Raw genomic sequence first — 21,010 nt, forward strand, 5'->3', positions numbered from 1 at the left:
GAGGCTGTGGGCAAGTGCATGGAAGGCAGGGGGCAGTAGGAGTTATAGTTACCGCCCCTAAGTGTGCGGTAGGGCCGGGTGCAGTGCAGGAAGACTGGTCATGGAGGGGCCTGGAACTCACTGAGACTCTGAGGGTACCTGGCAGTCAGTAAGAAGGTTAGCAAGGAAGAGAGAAGGCAGAGGAGAAAAGGAAGGACTTGAGCCGCTTCCGGAACTTCAGGTGGTCCGGCTAAAGTTTGAGAGGCAGGGACGCCGTTCCAGAAAGAGGCACCTGCAGAGGAGACAGATCTACCCCCACTCTCTGCTTGGAGAAGCATCTGATCTCAGAGAGTTTGGGGTAGCTGAGCGAAGGGCTCCCGAGGCAGAGAGAGTTAGATATAGTGTGGACCTTGGCCCCAGAAAACCTTGTGGACGATGTAAAGGGTCTTGAACTTGATCCTTGCAGCCACTGGGTGCAAGTGCAGAGATTTGAGGGCTGGAAAGATGTGGTCCCTGGGCTTTAGGCCAAGGATACGTCTTGCCGTCCTGTTCTGGATTAGTTGGAGGGGGCGATGAGTAGAGTTAGGCAGATTGAGAAAGAGGTTGTTGCAGTAGTTCAGCCTGAAGAGAACCAGAGCTCTGGAGACAGTGAGCTTCTGGGGGAAGGTGAGAAAAGGTAGAATATCTCTGCGGTGGTTAAGCTGGAAATGGGCCATCTTGGCCAGGTCCATAATGCGAGGAGAGAATGAGAGTGGAGTCAAAGATGACCCCAAGGTTTAAGGAGGGCGGCCAAAGTGTGAGAGGGAAAGCTGGAGCAGGGGTCTCAATGAAAAGGATCTCGGTCTTACTGGCATTGAGGCAGACACCGATGGAGACACACTATTCCTGAATCACGAATAGACCGCCAGGAATGAGCGATGAAGGAGATGGGGCTAATGGAAGCCTGAAAGGGAGTTGTGTGTCATCCGCATAACACTGGAAAGTAGAAGAGAAGGTGGAAATCAGGTGGGCCAATGGGGCCAGGTAGACATTGAAGAGTCCAGGGTGCGAGGAAGGTGGTCAACCACGCCAGAGCCTGATCTGTGATCCCCAGGATCTCGCAGAGTCGATTAATCAGGATGGAGCGATTGATCGTATCAAAGGCAGAGGAAAGGTCAAGGAGGATGAGGACAGCTGGAGTCAAGGTTTGAGAGCAGATCTTCATGGGTGTTCAGGAGAGCAGTTTCCGTGCCTCTGGCTGCTCTGAAGCCAGACTGTTGGTAATGGAGACAACCAACTGATTCAGTGTGAAGGGTAGCTGGGAGATGGCCAGCTTTTCTAGCTTAACCAGGAAGGGAGTAATGAAGATCAGGTGATAGTTTGCCAGACAGGAAGGGTCGACAGAAGGCTTTTTTAGGAGGGGGTGCACAAGGGAGTGCTTGAGCAGAGAGGGAAAAGATCCAGTGGTGAAAGAGTGATTACAGAAATCGTTCAGGGCTGGAGCAAGGGAGGCAATGTGGTCCTTGATAGTTCTGGAAGAGCAGGGGGAGCACCTGCTTGGAAGACCCTTTCATAGATCGGACTTGTCTAGAGACTTCATCAGGTGTTATCAGAGAGAGGGAGGAAAGGAGAGAAGCCCAAAGGGGGCCTGAGGGAGGTAGAGGGAGAGAGGAAGAGGAAAGTGAGGACAAGCAGTAGGATTGGCCAGCTCCTTGCAGATTTTAAAGAGTTTGGTTGTGTTGTTAGAGGCTGCAGAGGTGCGGGTTTGAATATGGACCCTCTTCTTGGAGAAGATGGTGAGTCTGTATTGCCAAAGAGCAGGCGGCAGGCCAGTTTGTCAGAGGATGCACCTGATGCCCTCCACTTCCGCTCAGCTACCCTGCACTTAGGCTTCTGGGCAGCCAGGTCAGAGTCGTACCAAGAGTTGCACTTGGCGGTAGGCTTCAGACATGTCCTCATGACAGGCATTTTCTATGTGGATTTTGGTAAGTTCATTATTGCACCCATTGGCCAGCAGGCCCATTTGGGTACAAACCCAACAATGACATCTTGTAAAACGCAGAGCACTGTCTGACTGAGACTATTTAGCGGATCTGACTTTAATAGCAGAATCCATTTATTAGAGCTCCTAAAATGTCAAAAAATTTGGTGAGATTCCTGCTAGCAGACAGAAATCCGTCACAATCAGTTATGTAGACAGTCACATTTAGGCTGAAATTGAAATGTATTATTTTTTTTTACTAATAATCTTTGTTTAGTGTTGTGGTGGGACATGAGGACGGACACTTTTAAGCCTGGACTTAAAATTAAGCTATATTGATTCCAACTGGGTGTGTCTGCTTTTTCCAGCAGGAGGGAAACCCAATCTGTGTGTATCATCCCATACTAGGGCCACTGGAATCGCATTCACCTGCAGTATGAGGAGTTTCCACACCAGCGCAGGACCCCGGTGCAGGGATATTGCACAGGATTTTCGAGGTAGCGCAGGAAACCATCATGGGGCCTACATGGAAAGTGGTGGATGTTGTGAACATTCTTACAAAGATGTTTTGCACAGATGTTTCCGCTTCTGGCCATTACCCTTTCTCCCTCATTCAAGAATTAGAATGCAAGTGTACTTTCATACCCTAAAACCATCGACCTCATCACAAGTTTGGTGGCATTTTGGTGTTAATTCCTCTGAACTACCACCAAACTGAATTACCGTTAATGCCACTTGGTCCGGCGGATTTACCGCCAGATTACAAGTGGTGGTAAGCAGTGTAAGACCCCATTTTTCTGGAGTCCATAGGACTCCTTGAGGATTTCGCCATTATTACCGGGATGGGATTTTTGCCATTTTTTTGGCAGTAAGGCGGTGGAAAATCCTCCACCTCACTGCCAAACCTGCAATACGGTGGTGCTGTAACAGAATCAACGGCCCGTTACCGGCACTGCCATACTGGTAATGAGACCCCATCTTTCCTAGAAAGGCGTCTGTATAGCGAACACTGCCCATCCCCGCCTACTTACGATATGTCTCTGCTTAAAGATGAAGAAAATAAACTTCTCAACAAAATCCTGCAGCGTAGACCCTAAACAAGTGCCACAGTCTCATTATCCAGGCAAAGGTGTGTTGCAGGAGCATTGCACAAACCAAGGTCCTGCTACTGTGCAATATCCAGACCATTGCACATATTGCACAAACCAAGGTTCTGCTACTGTGCAATATCCAGACCATTGCACAAACCAAGGTACTGCTACTGTGCAATATCCAGACCATTGCACAAACCAAGGTACTGCTACTGTGCAATATCCAGACCATTGCACAAACCAAGGTTCTGCTACTGTGCAATATCCAGACCATTGCACAAACCAAGGTTCTGCTACTGTGCAATATCCAGACCATTGCACAAACCAAGGTACTGCTACTGTGCAATATCCAGACCATTGCACAAACCAAGGTACTGCTACTGTGCAATATCCAGACCATTGCAGAAACCAAGGTTCTGCTACTGTGCAATATCCAGACCATTGCAGAAACCAAGGTTCTGCTACTGTGCAATATCCAGACCATTGCACAAACCAAGGTTCTGCTACTGTGCAATATCCAGACCATTGCACAAACCAAGGTACTGCTACTGCAGAATATCCAGAGCTTATCCGTGCACCGACTATGAGGGTTAGGCCATAATCCTAGACAGTTCAAACACTCATTTCAATAACATCGTGTGTGCGTTTTCATCATCTTGCTTCTTACAAATGTTTTGTTCAATACTTTTACGAGTTGATAAACGGATTATGAAATATAGTTTTTTTTAAAGTAGAAATAATATAGCAGCTTCGTAAAAGTAAAACCCAATTCGTAGATATAGTATCAGTTAATTCTCAAATACCGTACATATGCAATGTGTCAAAATGGTGCATTAAAGTAAGCCCTGCGATATTAACAAGGCCCTTGATAAATCAGGCGCACAGTGCGTAGTTGCTATAGGGATAGTGAAATCTTGTCTTCTTTGTCAATTTGTTGTGACTGGTGAAAAAAATGCAACAATTAATTGGCCTAGTATGTCTACTAAAAGGTCCCCTTGCATATACTAAAACATATGTTGAGCAAAAAACATTGCAAGCCCCTCTCTCCCCTTGTTGGTGTTCTGTTATCGGGAAAGTCACTCTCTGTGCTATGATAATTTACGTGCACGATGCTGCACGGATGGATTTGCAGCCTGCAATGGTACACGCGCGTATTGTTTGTTCAGAGGCGTTGCTTGTCTAACGCTCTTGCGAGCACACTCACTCCTGCCGCTTCTGGCGCGCCGCGTATCCATTTTTCATTTGAATAACTTTGCGAACGCGGAACGGGTACGAGGGTTTTATGTATTTTTAATGACAGAAAGTCGTCCCCACGAGAGACGTGGAAGAGGAGGAGGAGGGCAAGGCAGTGGCAGCGGAGGAGAGATTGCGTGGGGGGATGTGTGTGTGTGTGTGTGTGGGTGGGAGAGAGAGGGAGACAAAGTGTGAAGAGCCACAGACTCGCTCTTCTTTCGCCTGGGCTGGGCTGAGGCTCCTGAAAGAAATAATGTATTGGAAAGCCTCGGCGGGGATTTGCTGAGGCCCTAATGCTGTAATGTGTTAGTCATCCATTATCTGCTTCTATTTTTGCAGGTTCTGAATGGAGGCTGGCGGGCGTGGGCTCCGCGAGAGGCCGGGTCATTGAGTAGCCCGCAGCAGCGGCGGCGGCTCCACGCTTCACATCTGGGCCGAAGTCAACAGGCGGAGGCAGGCGCACCTGCGCTGCTCGGCGGCCCCTGCACTGAAGTGCGCCGAGCGTTGCCCGGAGAGGTCCGACTAATAACGGAGACGCCGCCGCTTGCCCACTTCAGGAGCTCCGCCACTCGTCGCCCTGCCCGGACGGGTGCACTTTCGCCGGCGGCCGCAGGGCTCTTGCCTCCCAGGCCCGCAGCCATGGGCTGCTGAGCGGATGCTGCCGCCCGACTTGGGGGACCCTCGCCCGCCCTCTCCGCGCTCGCACCTCGCCCGGGGCCGGCAGGCTGGACATGGCCGGCCTGGCGAATAGCCTGCTGCTGCTGCTGCTGTTCGGGCTGCTGGCGCAGAGCAGCTGCTGGGGCTTCCGGAGCCCGCTGTCCGTCTTCAAGAGGTGGGTTCTGCGCTGGCGCCCCCTGCGGGCGGCGGTGTTATTATCCCTGCATGCACGCTTCAGTTGTTTGGCTCCTGTTTTAATGATGTATTTGTGCATGGCCTTTGTATCTGGTTGACCCGTTTTCCGTTATCACTGTGCAAAAGTTGGACACTGCCTTTATAAACCTGTTTTAGCCGCCAGCACTTAAAAAAAAAGATAAATCCGCGGTGGAAGCTTGCTGGCAGTTGAAGTGTTTCCCATCAAAAGGTCTGGCTTGCGAGCGCTCATTAGATCGGGGACTCCTCTTATGGGACACCTGCTTTTCCAGCAAGCGCCCCCGGGGATATTATTTCCACACCTGTGCAATGATGTGCCGTTATGCGCCTTTGGCGTAGATATGAACATTCCTATTGCAGATTTCAATGTATACATACATGCAGTTAAGCGCTGTTTCCCTGACTTCACAAGCTAACCAGAAAGTGCTACGTGCAAATATCCTCGCATGCGATGGGGCAAAGCTGTTATTCAATGTGTCATGCGTTTTCCCTTCTGTGGTGGTAACTTGGAAACCAAGTAATTATTCGTGTGCTGGGGGATATGTTGTGTAATTGCTTCATCCCTCAGTATCTTTCAGCATTGCTGTGGCTGCACACTGCTTGGGGAGGCTGAGAGGTGTACTGTAATTGGCACTGCTTAGATCGATCCCAATTTATTAACCGCAAACACCTCTGGTAATCGGCAGTCATTTGCAATTCGGGGAGCGCTAAGGGCGGCTATGTGTGTCTTTTCCAGTCTCTGGGTGAATGGTTCCCACCACGCTGCTGGAAGAGCGCCGGTGCCGGCCTCCTTGTTAGGCGGCTTTTCTGAAGTTTCGCTGGCCATGAAAAAGAGGTGACACTGATGTTGGCAATAGCCACGGTATCCTATATCTGCGCGGTTGGTGCAATTGTGCTAGGTCACTGAAGTGATTGGGTCTTGTGGTTACAATATAATATTGCCTGCACAACCAGGAAAAATATTTTCTAATGAAGACTTAACGAATTGCCCCAATTAAGTGATTCCGGTCAAATGACTCCATCTGTAGGGTAACCAGACGTCCCGTTTCTGCCAGGACCGTCCCAGTATTTTAACCTTTGTCCCGAGACTTTTTTAGCTTTTAAAATCCTTTTCCTGGGATTTGAGGGATGGTGGACTATAGACCCGGTTTTTGCCGGTAATACTTGAATAAACCCTCCCCTTCTGTAGTGTCCTGGCAAGGACACAGTTAACAGAGCTCTGGAGTGTTGCTGGCTGAGCCAATGAGCATGCACGAGACTCACGCATGCAAGGTGAAGAGCCCGGGAAGCGGCAGTTTGCTGCATCGAGTGAATAAAGATAGTTCACCCTGCTGCCGGTTCCTGGTCTTATTACACACATTCACATACTGTTGAATGGGAGTGTGTGCTGCGTTCCCCTGCTGCATGCCGTCTTCCCTCATGGGTTAAATCAAAAGAACCCTTGGCATCCAGACGATGGCGACGAAGGTGGGATTTCTCTGCTGAAAATAAAGGAGGACAGGAAAATTTGTTGCAACATGCCGCTCAGATGGTGTGCTTAGTTGGCGCCAATTTCTGTTAGCTGCCGGGATGTCCGAAAATGAAGACTCTGGTATTGCAAGCAGCTTTTTTGCCGGCCTGGACCATTCGATATGGGTGATCAGCAAATGTTGGGGCCCTGATGGGGAAAAATGGATTCAGAGATTTGAAAATTACCTCCATGCCCATGATGAGACTGTGGCTGACAAATTTGCGAGGCAGGTGCTGGTGAATCTGGTAGGAGCTGAGGTGGAAGATCTCTCCCACTTTCCCCCCTGAAGCTGTTGGAACATGCAATGGTCTCAAAGCAGCGCTGAGCAAATACTTTGACCCCCAGCACAATACTGACCACGAGAGGCGCACCTTTAATGTGGCCTGCCAGATGACGGGCGAGTCCATGGATGCCTTCGCCACCCGCCTTTGGAAACTAGTGGCGCATCGTGAATTTCACAAGTTCACAAATGAGGAAGCCATCAGAATGCGGATTATAGGAGGATGCCTGTCCTCCTTGTCAGGAAGAAGTCACTACGGGAACCGCTTCCGCTCGCAACGATATTAAAATGGTTAGGACGGAGTCACGAGCAGACACGCAAGCTTCTCAAATTGAGACTAGTAAGACTCCGGGCAGAGAACAGGCCTCCCAGATATCGGCGACACTGCAGGCTCAAACAAAGCCCACCAGCAACACAACACCCAGACTGTCTCCTTCATCCTGAAGATGTTACAGGTGTGGCTTACAAGATCCTCACCAGGAAGGTGTGAGATGTTCTGTCTTTGGACAAGCCTGTGCCAAGTATGGTCAGGAGAACCCCATAGCAGTTGTCTGCAACTTCCCATCAGGGCGCTCACATGGATATGGCTCCATGATATACTGGTCGGAGTCCAGCGCACGTAGCGGCACTGGAAGAAGGGATGCCATCACAAGGTGAGACTCGTCAGGCAAGTGACTGGAAGGTCTCCGTCCCCCTCACCATCTACAGGGGGTTCCCCACTGGAATATGCATACATGATGAACAAAGTGACCTCGGAGGGCGATATCACCTTATTAGTGGGCGATCACCAGACCAAATTCCTCATAGACACTGGCGCAACCCTCAACATAATGTGTTTACCGGAATATCCCGGAATGGCGTCTCCACTCCGGCTAAGGTCATCAGACCTCAAAGTCTTCCAGTGGGCAGAGAAAGGTCCTGTGCAGAACCACAGGAAGTTCGTCGGGACAATCCGCTATAAAGAAAAATGTGAAGAACCCGAATTTCATGTCTTACAAGGGTAGTACCCGGAAGTAATATACTAGGGAGTCCCACTGCTCTTGAGATGGAAATTGCGGCTATGTCATACACCATGTAACACAGACTATCAGTCACACAAGCTTTCCTGATGCTGTTCGAAGGCATTGGATGCCTCAAAGGAGACCCTGTGACACTTCACATTGATGAGTCCATAACACCTGTGGCTCAGAACCAGAGGAGAATTCCAGTTCACCTGCAACCTCTCGTTGACGAAGATACAGTGGTTGCTAAATGAAGGAATAATTGAACCGGTTGATAGTCCGCCCCCCCGGGTGTCTCCCATAGTGGCTGTACCCAAAGGAGGATCCTCTGACAAAATACGCATCTGCGTGGACATGCGGCAGGGGAACTGTTAGGCAAAGTTTGTATGCAGTACCCTTTAGGACCACTACACACAACTATGACTACAGGTGTAAGCAAACCAACCTTTACTACACAGTTTTGGTAGCGGAGCTGAGCAGCCAGGCTTTTCTCAAGAGGGGAATGTGAGCAGGAATGATGTTACTCAGAAGTCCACAATCACAAGTGCTCAAATAAACTCTTACACTCAAGGTTTCTTTGATAAATACTTACTTATTTATCTGTCAGTTATAAAACATTCATTAGAAGGAGGCAATATAATCACACACAAATATACTTCAATACTATTTCAGAATACTTTTCAAGAGGAGTAAAAGGCAAAGATTATTAGAACATGAAAGGTTACAATTATTCTTAGGCAGTGCAAATACTTCGAGTTCACCAGAAGAGTCAAGTCAATTCAATAGGTTAGGCCAAAGTCAATGGGCTTAAGTCTTGGATAGGATAAAGCAGTTCTGGTAAGTAAACGGTAAAGTCTCTGCAAGAGTTCTCAGAAGTAGTTTGTAAAAAAAAAGAATCATATGTTTAGTCACAAGCTAATTAGGCCTGCGAGTTGCAAAAGTTTCAAGCACTTTCACCGCCAGAGGTAAGTACTCTGTCTTGTTTCACAGTACCTTACAATGAAGAAAAAGAGGCAGCTGATGACTTCTGTTCCTGGCAGTTCCTGCAGATCTCGCTGTTCCTGGGCCTCAGTCATGGGGACAAGAGGGAGGACGTCCGGGGACTCCTGCACTGGGACTGGTCAAAAAGCTTGCAACTGGCAAACTTCGATTCCGATGGCTGTAGTGAAGCACACAAGCTGGTGTCCCTCTCCCTGGTTCTACGGTTTCCTGCAGCAACTCTGAGGAAATTCAACCAGCTCCGAGATAGGTATCCAGGTGGCTTACTGTTGAGTTGATTGGTCCCACCAACTCAAAGGGAGAAGTCGTCCTTGCAGGAGCTTCTCTGTTGAGGTGAACTTGGTGATTCGGATCTGCACCAGGGCTTCACCGGGCAAACCAATGGTCCCGGAGTTGCAGCCACCGTGCTCTTCAAGCTCGTCTTCGGTTCGTTCGTTCCAGTGGTCGACTCTGCCTTCCAAGCCAAGAGACTCACCTTTTATTCAGTTCTCTCCCATTCATTCCAGCCTAGCTGTCACTCACCCAGCGGGGTGGCTGTGCATTTGGGTCTTCTAGGAGACTAAGCACATGGAGTTTCGGGCACCTCCCTCACTTCCTGCCCAGACACTCGGGCACCAGAGGCAGTCTTCACTCCTGAATCCAAACCTGGTCTGGCGCGCAGAGACAAACTCTAGAAGGACCTTTCCAAAATCAAATGGCGAAAAAAGAAGACCGGGGCCTGTTTAAAAAAAAAGGGAGCTCAGACGGCATCTTGAAAAACATGGCTCCCACGAATTAATGTAACTGGAGCTACGAGTAGTTCGTGGTTCGGAAAAATCATTGTAGTTTGTTGTTAAACCACTTCCACCAGCCATTATGACAGGAAAGGGTAGCATTTGACTGCTACATGAGTATCTAGACACAGGATACTAAGTAACCCCTCCAGCCCTCTATAGGAAGATAGGTTGTGCTGGGTCTAGGAATGTAAAAGACTAGTAAAGTCAATTTCACTTTACTTACTCTGGGAAACAGTACTTTATCCCAGAGAAGGTATTTACCTTGCGAAAGCCTGAAAAGGCTTCCCTGTGTCACTGCACTGAGGGTGCTGTGCGACAGAAATGAAAAGATGATTCCTATGGAGAGTAAACCACATTTCAAAACGCATGAGAGAGTTGGAAAAAGGGTCACACTCTCTCCAGGTAAAAAAATCAAGTCCTCAAAATCCCGCAAAGTTGCTGGGGGTCTCTAAAGTGAAGGGAATTAGCACATTTATGAGAATTCTCCCTAACAGGAACAATGTCATTGGGCGCGAGGGGCAACCAGGAATGCACCTGGATGACATGATCAGCCTGCTGAATGGAGCGAGAATGTTCTCGAAACTCGATTTGAACAGAGTTTACCCCCAGATCATGATAGCCCAACAATCTCGCTACCTCACTACATTCGCTACGCTGGTCAGACTCTTTAGATACAAGAGACCTCGTCATCATTCTTCTTAGTTGCACAGATCACAAATCTTTCGTAGTCCACGTTTACCAGTGGAATGAAGTGTGCCTTTAGACAATTTTTTGCTGATCCATATGTGTCATCCGCCACCTGCAACGTATTCAAAATATTAAACTCGCCAGTCCCGCAGCATATAAAAGTGTCGACTTCATCACCCGATCAATCACCTGCCTACCACTGCAAAGTACATTTCCAAGTGCTTCAACCATAAGTTCCACCTAGGGCCCAGACCAGCGAATGCCCCAGACAAGTCAAAGTCGGGCCTCGGAGCCAGTGAGCCTTGTTGTCGAGGACTTTGCGCCACCACTCGAGCTCCTGCGGCTGCAGCTCCTGTGGCTACTGCCTGCCCATCCTGCATGCTGGTGCAGTACTCTGCTTAGCACAGGTCACACTGAGTGCACAGACACCCTCGTAGGTGGAGGTCCGCTACTCAGTGGGCTTGCCTGAGAATCTTCACAGGAGTCCTTCCACAGGCAGCACAAGACCCTCACTCAAGTCTTTACTAGCACAGACACACAGAGAGGGGGAGAAGAGAAAAATAAACTTTCAGACACCTCAGAGCACGTCAAAAGGAGAAATAAAAGAAGAAAATATATATATTTTTTTGGGGGGGGAATTTCACACTTTCAAGCGCTCCAAAAATTAGTCCAGAGGCGCACCTGCGCTTCATTGGTATGGAAGCCGCAACCTCTACCCAGCGGGCAGTTCAGGGCAAGTCACCTTCCCCTTTATGTGCTGACACTACTACGGATCGGATTACTGCTGCCGAGCCTCCGTCACCTGTTCGTTCATGTGGGTGAGCGAGCGACCCCTTCTCTCCATTGTTATGAGGCCACACAGCCTTGCAAAGCGATAGCCCCCGCGCCCTCCACAGACAACATCCGACACAGGTATTCCGTTCGGGCTCCTCATGCGCACTGATACGCGGATGCGGGAAGACCCCCTTTATTCACGTGATGGAGTTACATCACTCCGTTGCGTACTTAACTGTCACATCACCACACTCAGCATATTACTTAATCTCCCCATGCCTCGGTTGTAATATGTAAAAATCACTCTGTGATGTGTGTTATAGTACTGCCCAGTTAACTGTTCCCTCTCCACCTCCCTGTCTGCTGGTAAGATAGCTCAGCAAGTCACACGCTTTTAGAGAGTTTTGTGCAAACGGCAGCCACATGCCCAAACATCTGCTGGGCCGACTTCACCCACTCTTCTGAGGTTGACAAATGGAGCACCGTTTAATGGGCAAGTGACCCCTATAATTATAGCATTGGGGAATCAACCATAAGCTCTTTATAAAAATGTAATATCGTCACAGGATTTCTATAATTCGATCTGAACCGCACCCTGGACCCCCACCCGACCCCCCCTCATATGTATTGCAAAGTGATTCCCATGATCCTTCACTTTTGGCTATATTGATTAGGACTGGAGCTGGGAGAGCCAGATAGGTCCTTGGTAAGGCCAAACCAGAGCGGAGTCAGAGGGACTGGCCTGGCTCTTGGGGCCAAAGACGAGCCAAGCCAGGAATATATCTGCATGAATCTTGAAAGTTTATATTTTGCAAATTACATAATTGATGGAGCCCCAAATGCCTCAGCACCACCACCTGTGCTATCATCATTACCATGTAAACTTTACATCACGTCACCTTCAGTGTTAACTCACATTTTAGCTCATTAATCCTGCTTCATATTTTCATTCGCTCCAGCTTTGCCACTGAAAGGTCTCATGCTCTGCACAGTGAGAGCATTTCCGCGCTAAGACCATCTGCAGGCTCTCCGCCTTTGCACAGTTTCACATGCTTTTCATAATGTAAGCATCTGCAATGTCCCACTTTGTCAACCTCTACGTTCCCTCACTCGCCACATTCTAACTCTGCACCATCAGTATTCTTTACATTCAAAAGACGCTTGTCAGACCTGGTTTTAACTTTGTATTCTGGGACTTACGGTCCAAGATTTCCCCCATTATAAGTGCAGGACTACAGGTCCCAGAATGCAAAGCTAACATCACAAACTCAGACATGCCAACATTCCAACTCACCTGGATGGGAGATTTCATCAGAGAAATCGGGAGTTGAACATGTTCACATTGGGGCTAGAAATATTATAGGCGGGAGAACGTGAAAAATAGCAATATCTTTTCATGAAAAGTGAGGAGTCTCCCGCCTAAATCGGGAGGGTTGGCATGTATGCAAACTTGGGCTGATCTCTCCTGCCACCAGGGCAACATGGAGGAAAATAACGAGTTATGCAAAACTACTAAATCTTCCTTTGTACTCCCTGTACGAAAAATGGGGTGAAGAATAAACATGCACGTCAGGAACCTCAATCAACACACTGAAGCTTAAAATGACCCAACTATTAACCGAAATTGGCTCATCAGGTGAGGAGTTGGTAATCAGTCAAGCTAAAGAGAAAGTTGTTTCAACGTGATTGGGAGGAAAACATCTGAAGAACTGGCTAATTACATCTTGTATAAAGATTATTCAAAAGTGGTGTATAAAAGGCAACAGGTCCTGAAATATTTGCTGCTTATTTTCCCGTGCCCAGTAAGGAGGTCCTTATATCTCAGTTTTCGATTAAATTAAATGCCCACGCTCGAGAGTGTGGGAAATTAGAAAGGGGATACAGCAACAAGAAGTTGCAGGTTATGTGGCACAGTTGAGCTCAAAGAAACCACAAAACACCTGGTGATGGGTTGTGATGCCTTAAGGGAAGAAAGGCTAATATACTTGGAGATATCCCAAGGGAGTGAGGCCCTATGGGCGAGTTTGATGGGTGGACAGGCACAGAGTCTTACACTAGCACTGTGTGATCTCCTATATAAAATCTTGGAGAAGTTAAGAAAGGCAGAAAGGGAAGAAGGAAACCTTTTAAACTGGCTGTCTATCTGGGAATAACCTGAGCTGATACTTCTATGTTCTTTAATAATGTTTTCTCTTACTTCTTGTCTTCTGTTTGCTTCTCTTACCTAATTATCTCTCCTTAGACTATACATTTCCTTTTCTTTTAAAACAAAAAGGTCTGATAAATGAGAGAGAGCAGTTTTATTTGTAACTTGTTTTATGTACTTTCATATGCTTTTGTGATTCAGAATAATTGTGAAAGTATCTTTTCAGTTGTTTAAATATTTTTTTGTTAACATTTGGGATTAAAAACACTTATAAAGGGGGGGGGAAGCTAACATCCGGACTCTACTATGGTCTGTCTCCAAGATGAAATGAGTAATATTGGAATGCCATCACAGGCTGCAAAAACATGTGTTGCCTTCCTGCCACAGTCAGTGTCGTTTTGAAATGATTACAACTGGCAGTCAACAGCATAAAAGCAAAAAACAAACGTATTTGACTGAGGAAATCAAACACCCTCTGTACACTCCGTGCACGTCCACAAAAAAGATAATAATATTTTTGCCTATGGTGTTACATTAGTTTGGGAGTTCAGATATTTTACCATGTCCTTTTAAAAAGGACACTCTTTCCCACTGTGACACTTGATCCAGAAAACAAACCAGTAAAGCATTTGAAATTTAAGTAGAAAAAATGTAACAATGAATGGGAGTTTCCGCACAAGACATCTGTTTTCCATTTAAGGCAGCTGTTCAAACTTTCCTAAGCCATATGCACCTCCATTGCTAAGATACAAATGGATAAAATGAAGCGCACTCCCGCCATTGTCTGTTTCGTCATAAAAACGCTCAGCGTTTCATTGTTTGCCCCCAGCAGAGTGCCAGCAGAGTGCTTGCATGGATCAGGCTTCTGCTTCATTGAAGCCGAGCGGAACTGTCCGTCATCTGTTTCCCTTTCAGCGACGCAGCTTCCGTCCTCTGTTCTACTGTCCAGTCCCCGCCCGGATGGCAGCGTGCAGCACTGCACAGGATGACTGACGAGGCTTGTGATCCGTCCCTGGCCAGCACTGGCCCGACGCGAGGGTCGCGCTAAAAGGAGTGGCGTGACCCGGCCTGGCCCGAGCCTCGCCCAGCTGGAACTAGGGCTGATGGGAGTTGCAGGGAAACATCTGCAATGCTGTTCTATACAGCAGCACCGTTGAGATGGCCAGACTCGGTGCTTTAAATGGCATGATAAATGTGTGTCAGTGGATCCCGAAAACAATATTTTGGGGAAGGGTTGTTTCTTCGTGGTGCTTGACATGGCATCATAGGCAGTGCGGAATGGTCTAACGGTTGCGGCCAAGACGTCAATGTTTTACAAAATATCCCTCGCTGGAAATGGAGGACAATCTACAAAAAGGTGTTACATCAACCAGTAGAAAAAGAGTCGCATAAAATAAACATATACAAATGAAAAAAGAAAAATCAAAATATGTCAGTGCAGTTTCCAACTCCTGTAAAATAGCTGAGGGCATTGAAGTGCCCACTATATGCTGGTATCCTGCAGGTCAGGTTTCCCATCCCACTTTGATAGCTTAATGGGTTAATGCGCCGCTGCAGGGTTGTGTGTGTCAAGTGCAGCGCATAACTGCCTCCAAAAAACAACACAAGAGCTGTATACGCCCAGTGTGTCCTCTTTGACAGTGGAAACTTATTTTTAACAGATGGTTTCTTTCAAGCAGCTCTTGCAACAATCCGTAATCAGTCAGGAATTCATTCGTCAAATTGGCTCTTTCTGTGCTCTGTCCTTCCAGGCTTTGAAGGTGCCATGGCAGAAGTAGCAGCATGTCTGGTGGCGCGGGTTAGCTGAGGGTTGGCTCTACCCTTCGTGTGGGGCCCCGGCAGTACCCAATATTGAGGATGGATTTAAACCCCTTCAAGGCCTGGTCCCCGCCAAGTCATGCTCCTGCCACTGTCCTTGGAGCAGGATGTTTTGCCCTATATTTTGTAAGGGTACTTTGGACCCCAAGTGAATAGCTGCAGCCGAGCTCCCAGAGCTTGTGCTTTGCCTTGATATTGGTGGAGAATCGGTCCCTGATTAACAGACGCAATCCTATTGGAAAACGCTCTGTGAATCGGGCCTTTAGCCCCTTTAAGCAGGTGACATTGGACCTGTTTAGCACTATCATTGCGCCTTGAGCCACCTAGGATTTTCTGGGTTTTGAGCACGCTCTGTTCACTAAAAGAAATGTGCCTGTCTGTATTTTGGTGTAAAACCTTTGGTGCTGTTCATTTGTGAAGTTTCACTGATGCCTGGGCAGGAGCTAACCTCCAGTTGCGTTATTTCTCACGCGAACCATACCGTGATTCCGGAGGACAACCGCCATGCTCATCAAGTCAGTCCGTTTCCAGCCTGCTTTTTATTCGGTCTCATGACTTACTCTTAATTATTCGGCACAAACGACACCCTTTCCGCCTCATGCTTTTGTGATTAATTTACTTAATTTGTTTCTGGTGGTACGATGATCTAGGCGTTTTCTACGCCTTCTGTGAAACGAACCCTTCGTTGTAGCCCAGAGCCCTAACCCCCTCCCCCTTTCGTGTCATAGAATGACTTCCCGGTCCCAGCTGAAGACTCGGTCGAAGAATGCTTGACTGGAAAGCCTTTGGGGTGCCACAACTCGCAGAAACATTAGAGAAAATAAGAATGTGAGATTCGGCCTAAATCGGAGGTAGGTCAATGTGGGGTCTCATGCCTGATGTGAATTCAAGGATTCCGAGGAAGAAACCGCCTCCCTCCACTCCCCACCATGACTGTGGCCACGGAGTGGACATGGACTGGCAAAGGCGATAGGTTTAGAGTATCATATGTCGGGGGCAGCATCTAATGCCCGTAACTGAAGAGCAGCAGAGAAGTTTGAAACTTTACAAGTGATAATATCCATTCAAGAACTTAACACAAAGCAGGCGCACGCAGAGCAAACACTGTTTTGTTAAGGTCCAGGCATCCGGGACTCTCACCTAAATGAATACCATAGGCAAGGTCTGACTGGGGCATACCATTGTCTTGTGCACCAATGAAAACGTGGCCCACAGTTGCAAATGGCAATTCATTCCTTTTGTGACAGACTGTTGGATTAGTACCCAAGGGGGGAGTTTTTTGATCAGATGTGATGCAAATTGTGTAATTTAAAGAATATTTATGCAGCAACATTGGTAAAAACTATTAACCGCATAGTGAAGTAACTCATCAAACTGACGCACATTGGCCAAAAAGGTGCCCCACTTTGACCAAAAAAAGTGCCCATACTAGCATTTGGCGTTTTTGTTCAGGCATTGCCCTATTGCCCTATGGGCGAGTTCGAGCTTGAGCAGAGGCGGCCAGTTGCCAATCAGGCACTGGCACAGAATGTTCACCCTTCAGTCTATGCCAATGCCGGAAACCTACAGAGTTGAGCAGTGCTGGAAATTGACAAAATGTACTATGGAGACCCCCCCCACCCCCTCAATTCTTTCCATCCGCCCGCACAGTGGGGGGCTGATTATCAGCGGCGCGGGCTGGACTGAGGGGCAGCACTAAGTGTCCAATAACGTGGGTGCACTAAATTTAGGATGCTGGCTGCTTTACAGAAAAACAAAGTGCATTCTGGGAACATACGAATCGCCACCAATTTCTCAAACATGTCTGTGATAGTAAGTCAAATGAATGCGATTGTCATCCCCTACCTTAAAAGCTCGATTCTATGTTCTTTGCAAAACATATTTCCTATTTGGTGATTTTGGATTGCAGTTAAACATTAATGTCTAATGGGACGGCCGAGATTAGGTTGTCCCTAGGTCTCTTGAGTCACTGGAGTGTTTTTTTAAAAATGTGGTCATGTGGCAAAGATCATCCTCACCACACAGATGGCCTTGCTGGCGGTTTGCTGTTAAAATATGCAGTGCCCTTTGCTGTAACCCGCAACAATGTATTTAACTTGTCAGAAATGGTGGTAGGGAAATGAGGCAAGGGAGAGACCACGTTTCAAAAATGTGTTTTGCGATATTCAAAGTTTTCTACAACCAGGCTCTCTGGAATATATAGACTTGGTGAGATTTTGACAGTTCCTGCTTCTCACTTTTGGTTTCTCAGGACCCAGACAAGCAGTCGGGCCAAACCATTTCTTCTGGGTTTAGCTGCAGGCCTCTTGCTTCTTGCTGTCTCGCAGTCTGCAAGTGATAATGTAAGTTCCCCAGCATTGGATCTTCCATGGATTCCCATGCTTTGAATATTCTCCGCCGACAGGCCTGGAATCCTCTGTATCATATTATTATAGCTTAGAATTGAACTTTTCAGGCTCACTTTGTCATTTTGGGTGCATTCTGCCTCCGGCAATGGCACGTCGAGTGACAAGTCCCGCTCATTAGGCCATCTTCAGATTCTAACCACCCATCGTGCTGAGGAGTCCTCGAGGCTTTCTCTCCTGGAGAAATAAGGCCAGAAACCAAGAAACCAACATGTCTCCTTCGAAACTCGAAAATCTTTCTTCAAACCAACAGATGAGCGCTTTTACCTTTCAAATATGGAAGAACAGCATAAGGCTATTTTCAAAGCACGCCAGTCATGTGGAATTAAAAAGGTTTATGAGGGAGACAAGCATTCTGAATGCATTTATTGTCTATATCCAAATCACATCCAGGAGGATTGTGAAATGAGTGCCTCATTTAGCACTAAAACCCTTCATGGATAGAAAAAGGACCCTTTGACTGAAGGAAGGCAGATACCCCCTTTCAGAGGCTGAATCCTCTGGAAGTGTGGCAGAGGACAAATCTGACAGGCCAAAAACTCAAAAAAGGCCATGTCAGAGGACATAATGTCTTCTTCTTCTGCTACTTTCAAAAGGAAAAATTGAAAAATCTGTCTTTATTTGCTTATACAGCGCACAGAGCCCGGAGGTATCTGGGCGCTTTTTCTTGAAGTACATGGTTACATAGATTATATACAGTGCAATATAAAATACAGTGAATTATACAGTGAAAAGTTAGCATTACATATAGGTCGTGGAATTTTACAGAACATACAAAAAACAGGTTCAGGAATAGTCCTGAGGTAGGAATGCACCTGGCCATAGGTGGCCTGAGTGGAAATCTTACCATGGCACAAGGCATAAGTCAGGAGAGTTGCTGAGATCTTGTGGTCATAATAGAGCATGGTAGATTTATTTAACCAGCATTTTGTTTTGTTCCTGTACGAGAGGAACACTGGGTCGATTCTTAGTGCAAGTGGAAGTCTATTGCAAGTCTTAGCTGCTAGCACAGGGAAATGCACCAATGAGGGATACTTCGAGAATGAGCTCTCCGTCAACGATCTTGAGGATCCCCTGCCACCGCCTAAAAACCGCTGACGACAGGACCACGATTGTCCATGACCCACTCATCGGCAGTTGTTAAAGCATCGTCGTTGGTTTCATCACCGTCAAGGACCGCCAAACCATCATCAACAACATAGTCAATGGCAAACATGCAGAATCATCGTCGACGAGCATCAGCTGCTCCCTCCACAACAGTACCATCCACGGAAGTCCAAACGATGTCGACGGCGGCAGCAACAGTGCATGGAAAGTCACCAACAACTCTCCTGTCTGCACCGTCAATAAGAGAGGGGGGCAGGAAAAGGACATTAAATCATCCCCATCCACAGGGACACATAAAATATCAAAAACCTGAGAAACTGAAGGGTAATTAGAAAAATTAAAGCATAAACACAGGTCTGGGGGCAAACACATCCACGAAAGAAAGGAACAAGAACCAATGGCAGACTCTTCCTTGTTCAGAGCCCTATAGTCCTCAAAATACCTATCTGGATTCTGCACTCAAATATCATGGACAACCAGACCATTATCACTGAAATTGGCCCCTCCTTGCCCCAACCAGAGGGACACCTCGATCACCCAATAGAACTCGAGGGCTTTGTTTCCAATCTTGTCAATTCTTCCAGACCAGATACTGGAGCACTATATCTCTTCCTAAATACCTTCCTTCTCGAGCCCTTTGCTGTGCTGCCTCCAACTTTCTGAGGGTCAGAAACCTTTCCAGGCAGAGAGTATGGGACAGATCACTTTCCTCTGCAGGTGCCTCCCTCTGGAACGGCCTCCCTGCCATCTCAAACTTGAGCCAAACCACCTGAAGTTCTGCAAGCAGCTCAAGACTTTCCTTTTTCCCTCTGCTTTCCCTCTCCCTCCCCTGCTTCTCTACCTGCCTGCTGTGTGACTGGGTACTGGGACCCACCGGGATACCCTCAGAGTTTTCGCCTGGTGCCTGGCTCCTTTATGACCAGTCTTCCCCGCACTGCCTCCAGGCCTGTCACGCACTAGGGGCTGTAACTGTAACCTCTACAGTCTCCCGCCCCCTTGCACTTAGCCAGAGCCGCACTGCCATGCCTGTACTTACTCAGAGCAATGCTGCTCTGATTGCTCTATCATGGCTACTGCGGACATAAAGTTTGTGTCCCGTTAAAGCTCATAATAAGAACATATGTAGTAGGTGGTACATCAGTGGTCTTAAATTGGAAGTGGTAGAACACTTAGTGTAATTGGGGATTCCCACTGATGCGTACACTAGGTAAAGGATACCTTAAGATGTACTATAGAAAGATGGCAGACAGATGAATCCTGCAAATTAAGTATCTTAAAAGTTCTTATTGTAAGTTCTCGGTCAAACCTCGGATTCCTTTTTATGTAGAGAAAGTGTTACCTAAACGTTTGTATGGTATACAACTGACCTATCAGAGAGATGGATATATTCGATTCCCTAGAAAGTATAATTTGGTGAAAAGTTATGTGTTTTCCAAATGCCGCGGCATCTGTTCTGATAAGATATGACCTTGGGTTAAGTTCTTTTTGGGTTTTGGGGGTCTTGTTAAATGTTAGCGTTTTATTTGAACATTTTGACGGTAAATGGTCTCACTTTTTATGCTTACCTAAATGAAGGTAAGAAAAAAAGAACAGAAGGAATTTTAAATACTTTTGTGGAATATTGTGAAAGACTTTAACATAGGCAAGTATGGATAAAATGGACTTCATGATCAGAGGAAAGTTACAAAAAAAAAAACCCTTTGTCCACAGGATTGGATCCTTACACTAAAAAAATGGCATTTCTTAAGGATCCTTGGTTATTTGCAACATTAATATCAATGCCTTGGCTTTGTGGCCCCACATTTAATCCTATTCTTGGGGGATCTAGCTAGGCTTGATTTCCTCAGATTCAGGTTGATTTTAAATCCTACTAAAGAGATCTTGCATATATGCAAGGCACTGAAGGTAAATTTGTGCTGACGGTTTTGCTGTCTGACTGGGGAGGTGGAAACACATCAACACCCTTTAATGTTTTGTAAAAACACTTGTGCCATTGCTGACTATTTAATTTCAAAGGTTTCTTGAATCTGGGATCACAAGTGATAGCAATTACTTATGGAAGGACTGTCTATCTGATCTCTCCAATTCTTTGTCATTGACTATAATTGTTTTTTTTTTTTAAACGATTTGAATTTGGCGAACAATTTGGAAAGTGAATGAATTATGGGGGTACATAGAGGAGTTTACATTTGCACAGGTCAGAAATGGATGATGCTGTATTTTAATTTTCTAATATTGTAAATAATATGTATTGTGTTTTATAAACTCGTTTGACATGTCATTTTATGTACTGTTTGAAATATATTATGGTTGAGCTTTTTGTTTAACCAATAAACAATTAAACATTTTGTTTTAAGTTCTTTGAAACACATTG

The 21,010-nt window shown here is 46.7% G+C and overlaps 1 protein-coding gene across 4 annotated transcripts in view; it reads left to right on the forward strand.

Annotated features, from left to right (window-relative positions):
* Positions 1-4,183: 4,183 nt before the first annotated feature.
* The window catches only part of PAM (peptidylglycine alpha-amidating monooxygenase), a 1,287,650-nt gene continuing 1,270,823 nt past the window's right edge, over positions 4,184-21,010 (forward strand). The window contains exons 1-2 of one of the 4 annotated variants that reach the window (XM_069625460.1): positions 4,184-4,299; positions 4,603-5,095. In XM_069625460.1, coding sequence (XP_069481561.1) covers positions 4,995-5,095 — 101 coding nt within the window. In that variant the 5' untranslated portion in view covers positions 4,184-4,299; positions 4,603-4,994. Of the gene's footprint in view, positions 4,300-4,437; positions 5,096-21,010 lie in introns of those variants that run through there. The other 3 variants (XM_069625461.1, XM_069625463.1, XM_069625462.1) reach the window with 3 other exon arrangements.

This window comes from Ambystoma mexicanum, chromosome 6p, assembly GCF_040938575.1.
Source record: "Ambystoma mexicanum isolate Mex_15411 chromosome 6p, UKY_AmexF1_1, whole genome shotgun sequence".
Lineage (NCBI taxonomy): Eukaryota > Metazoa > Chordata > Amphibia > Caudata > Ambystomatidae > Ambystoma > Ambystoma mexicanum.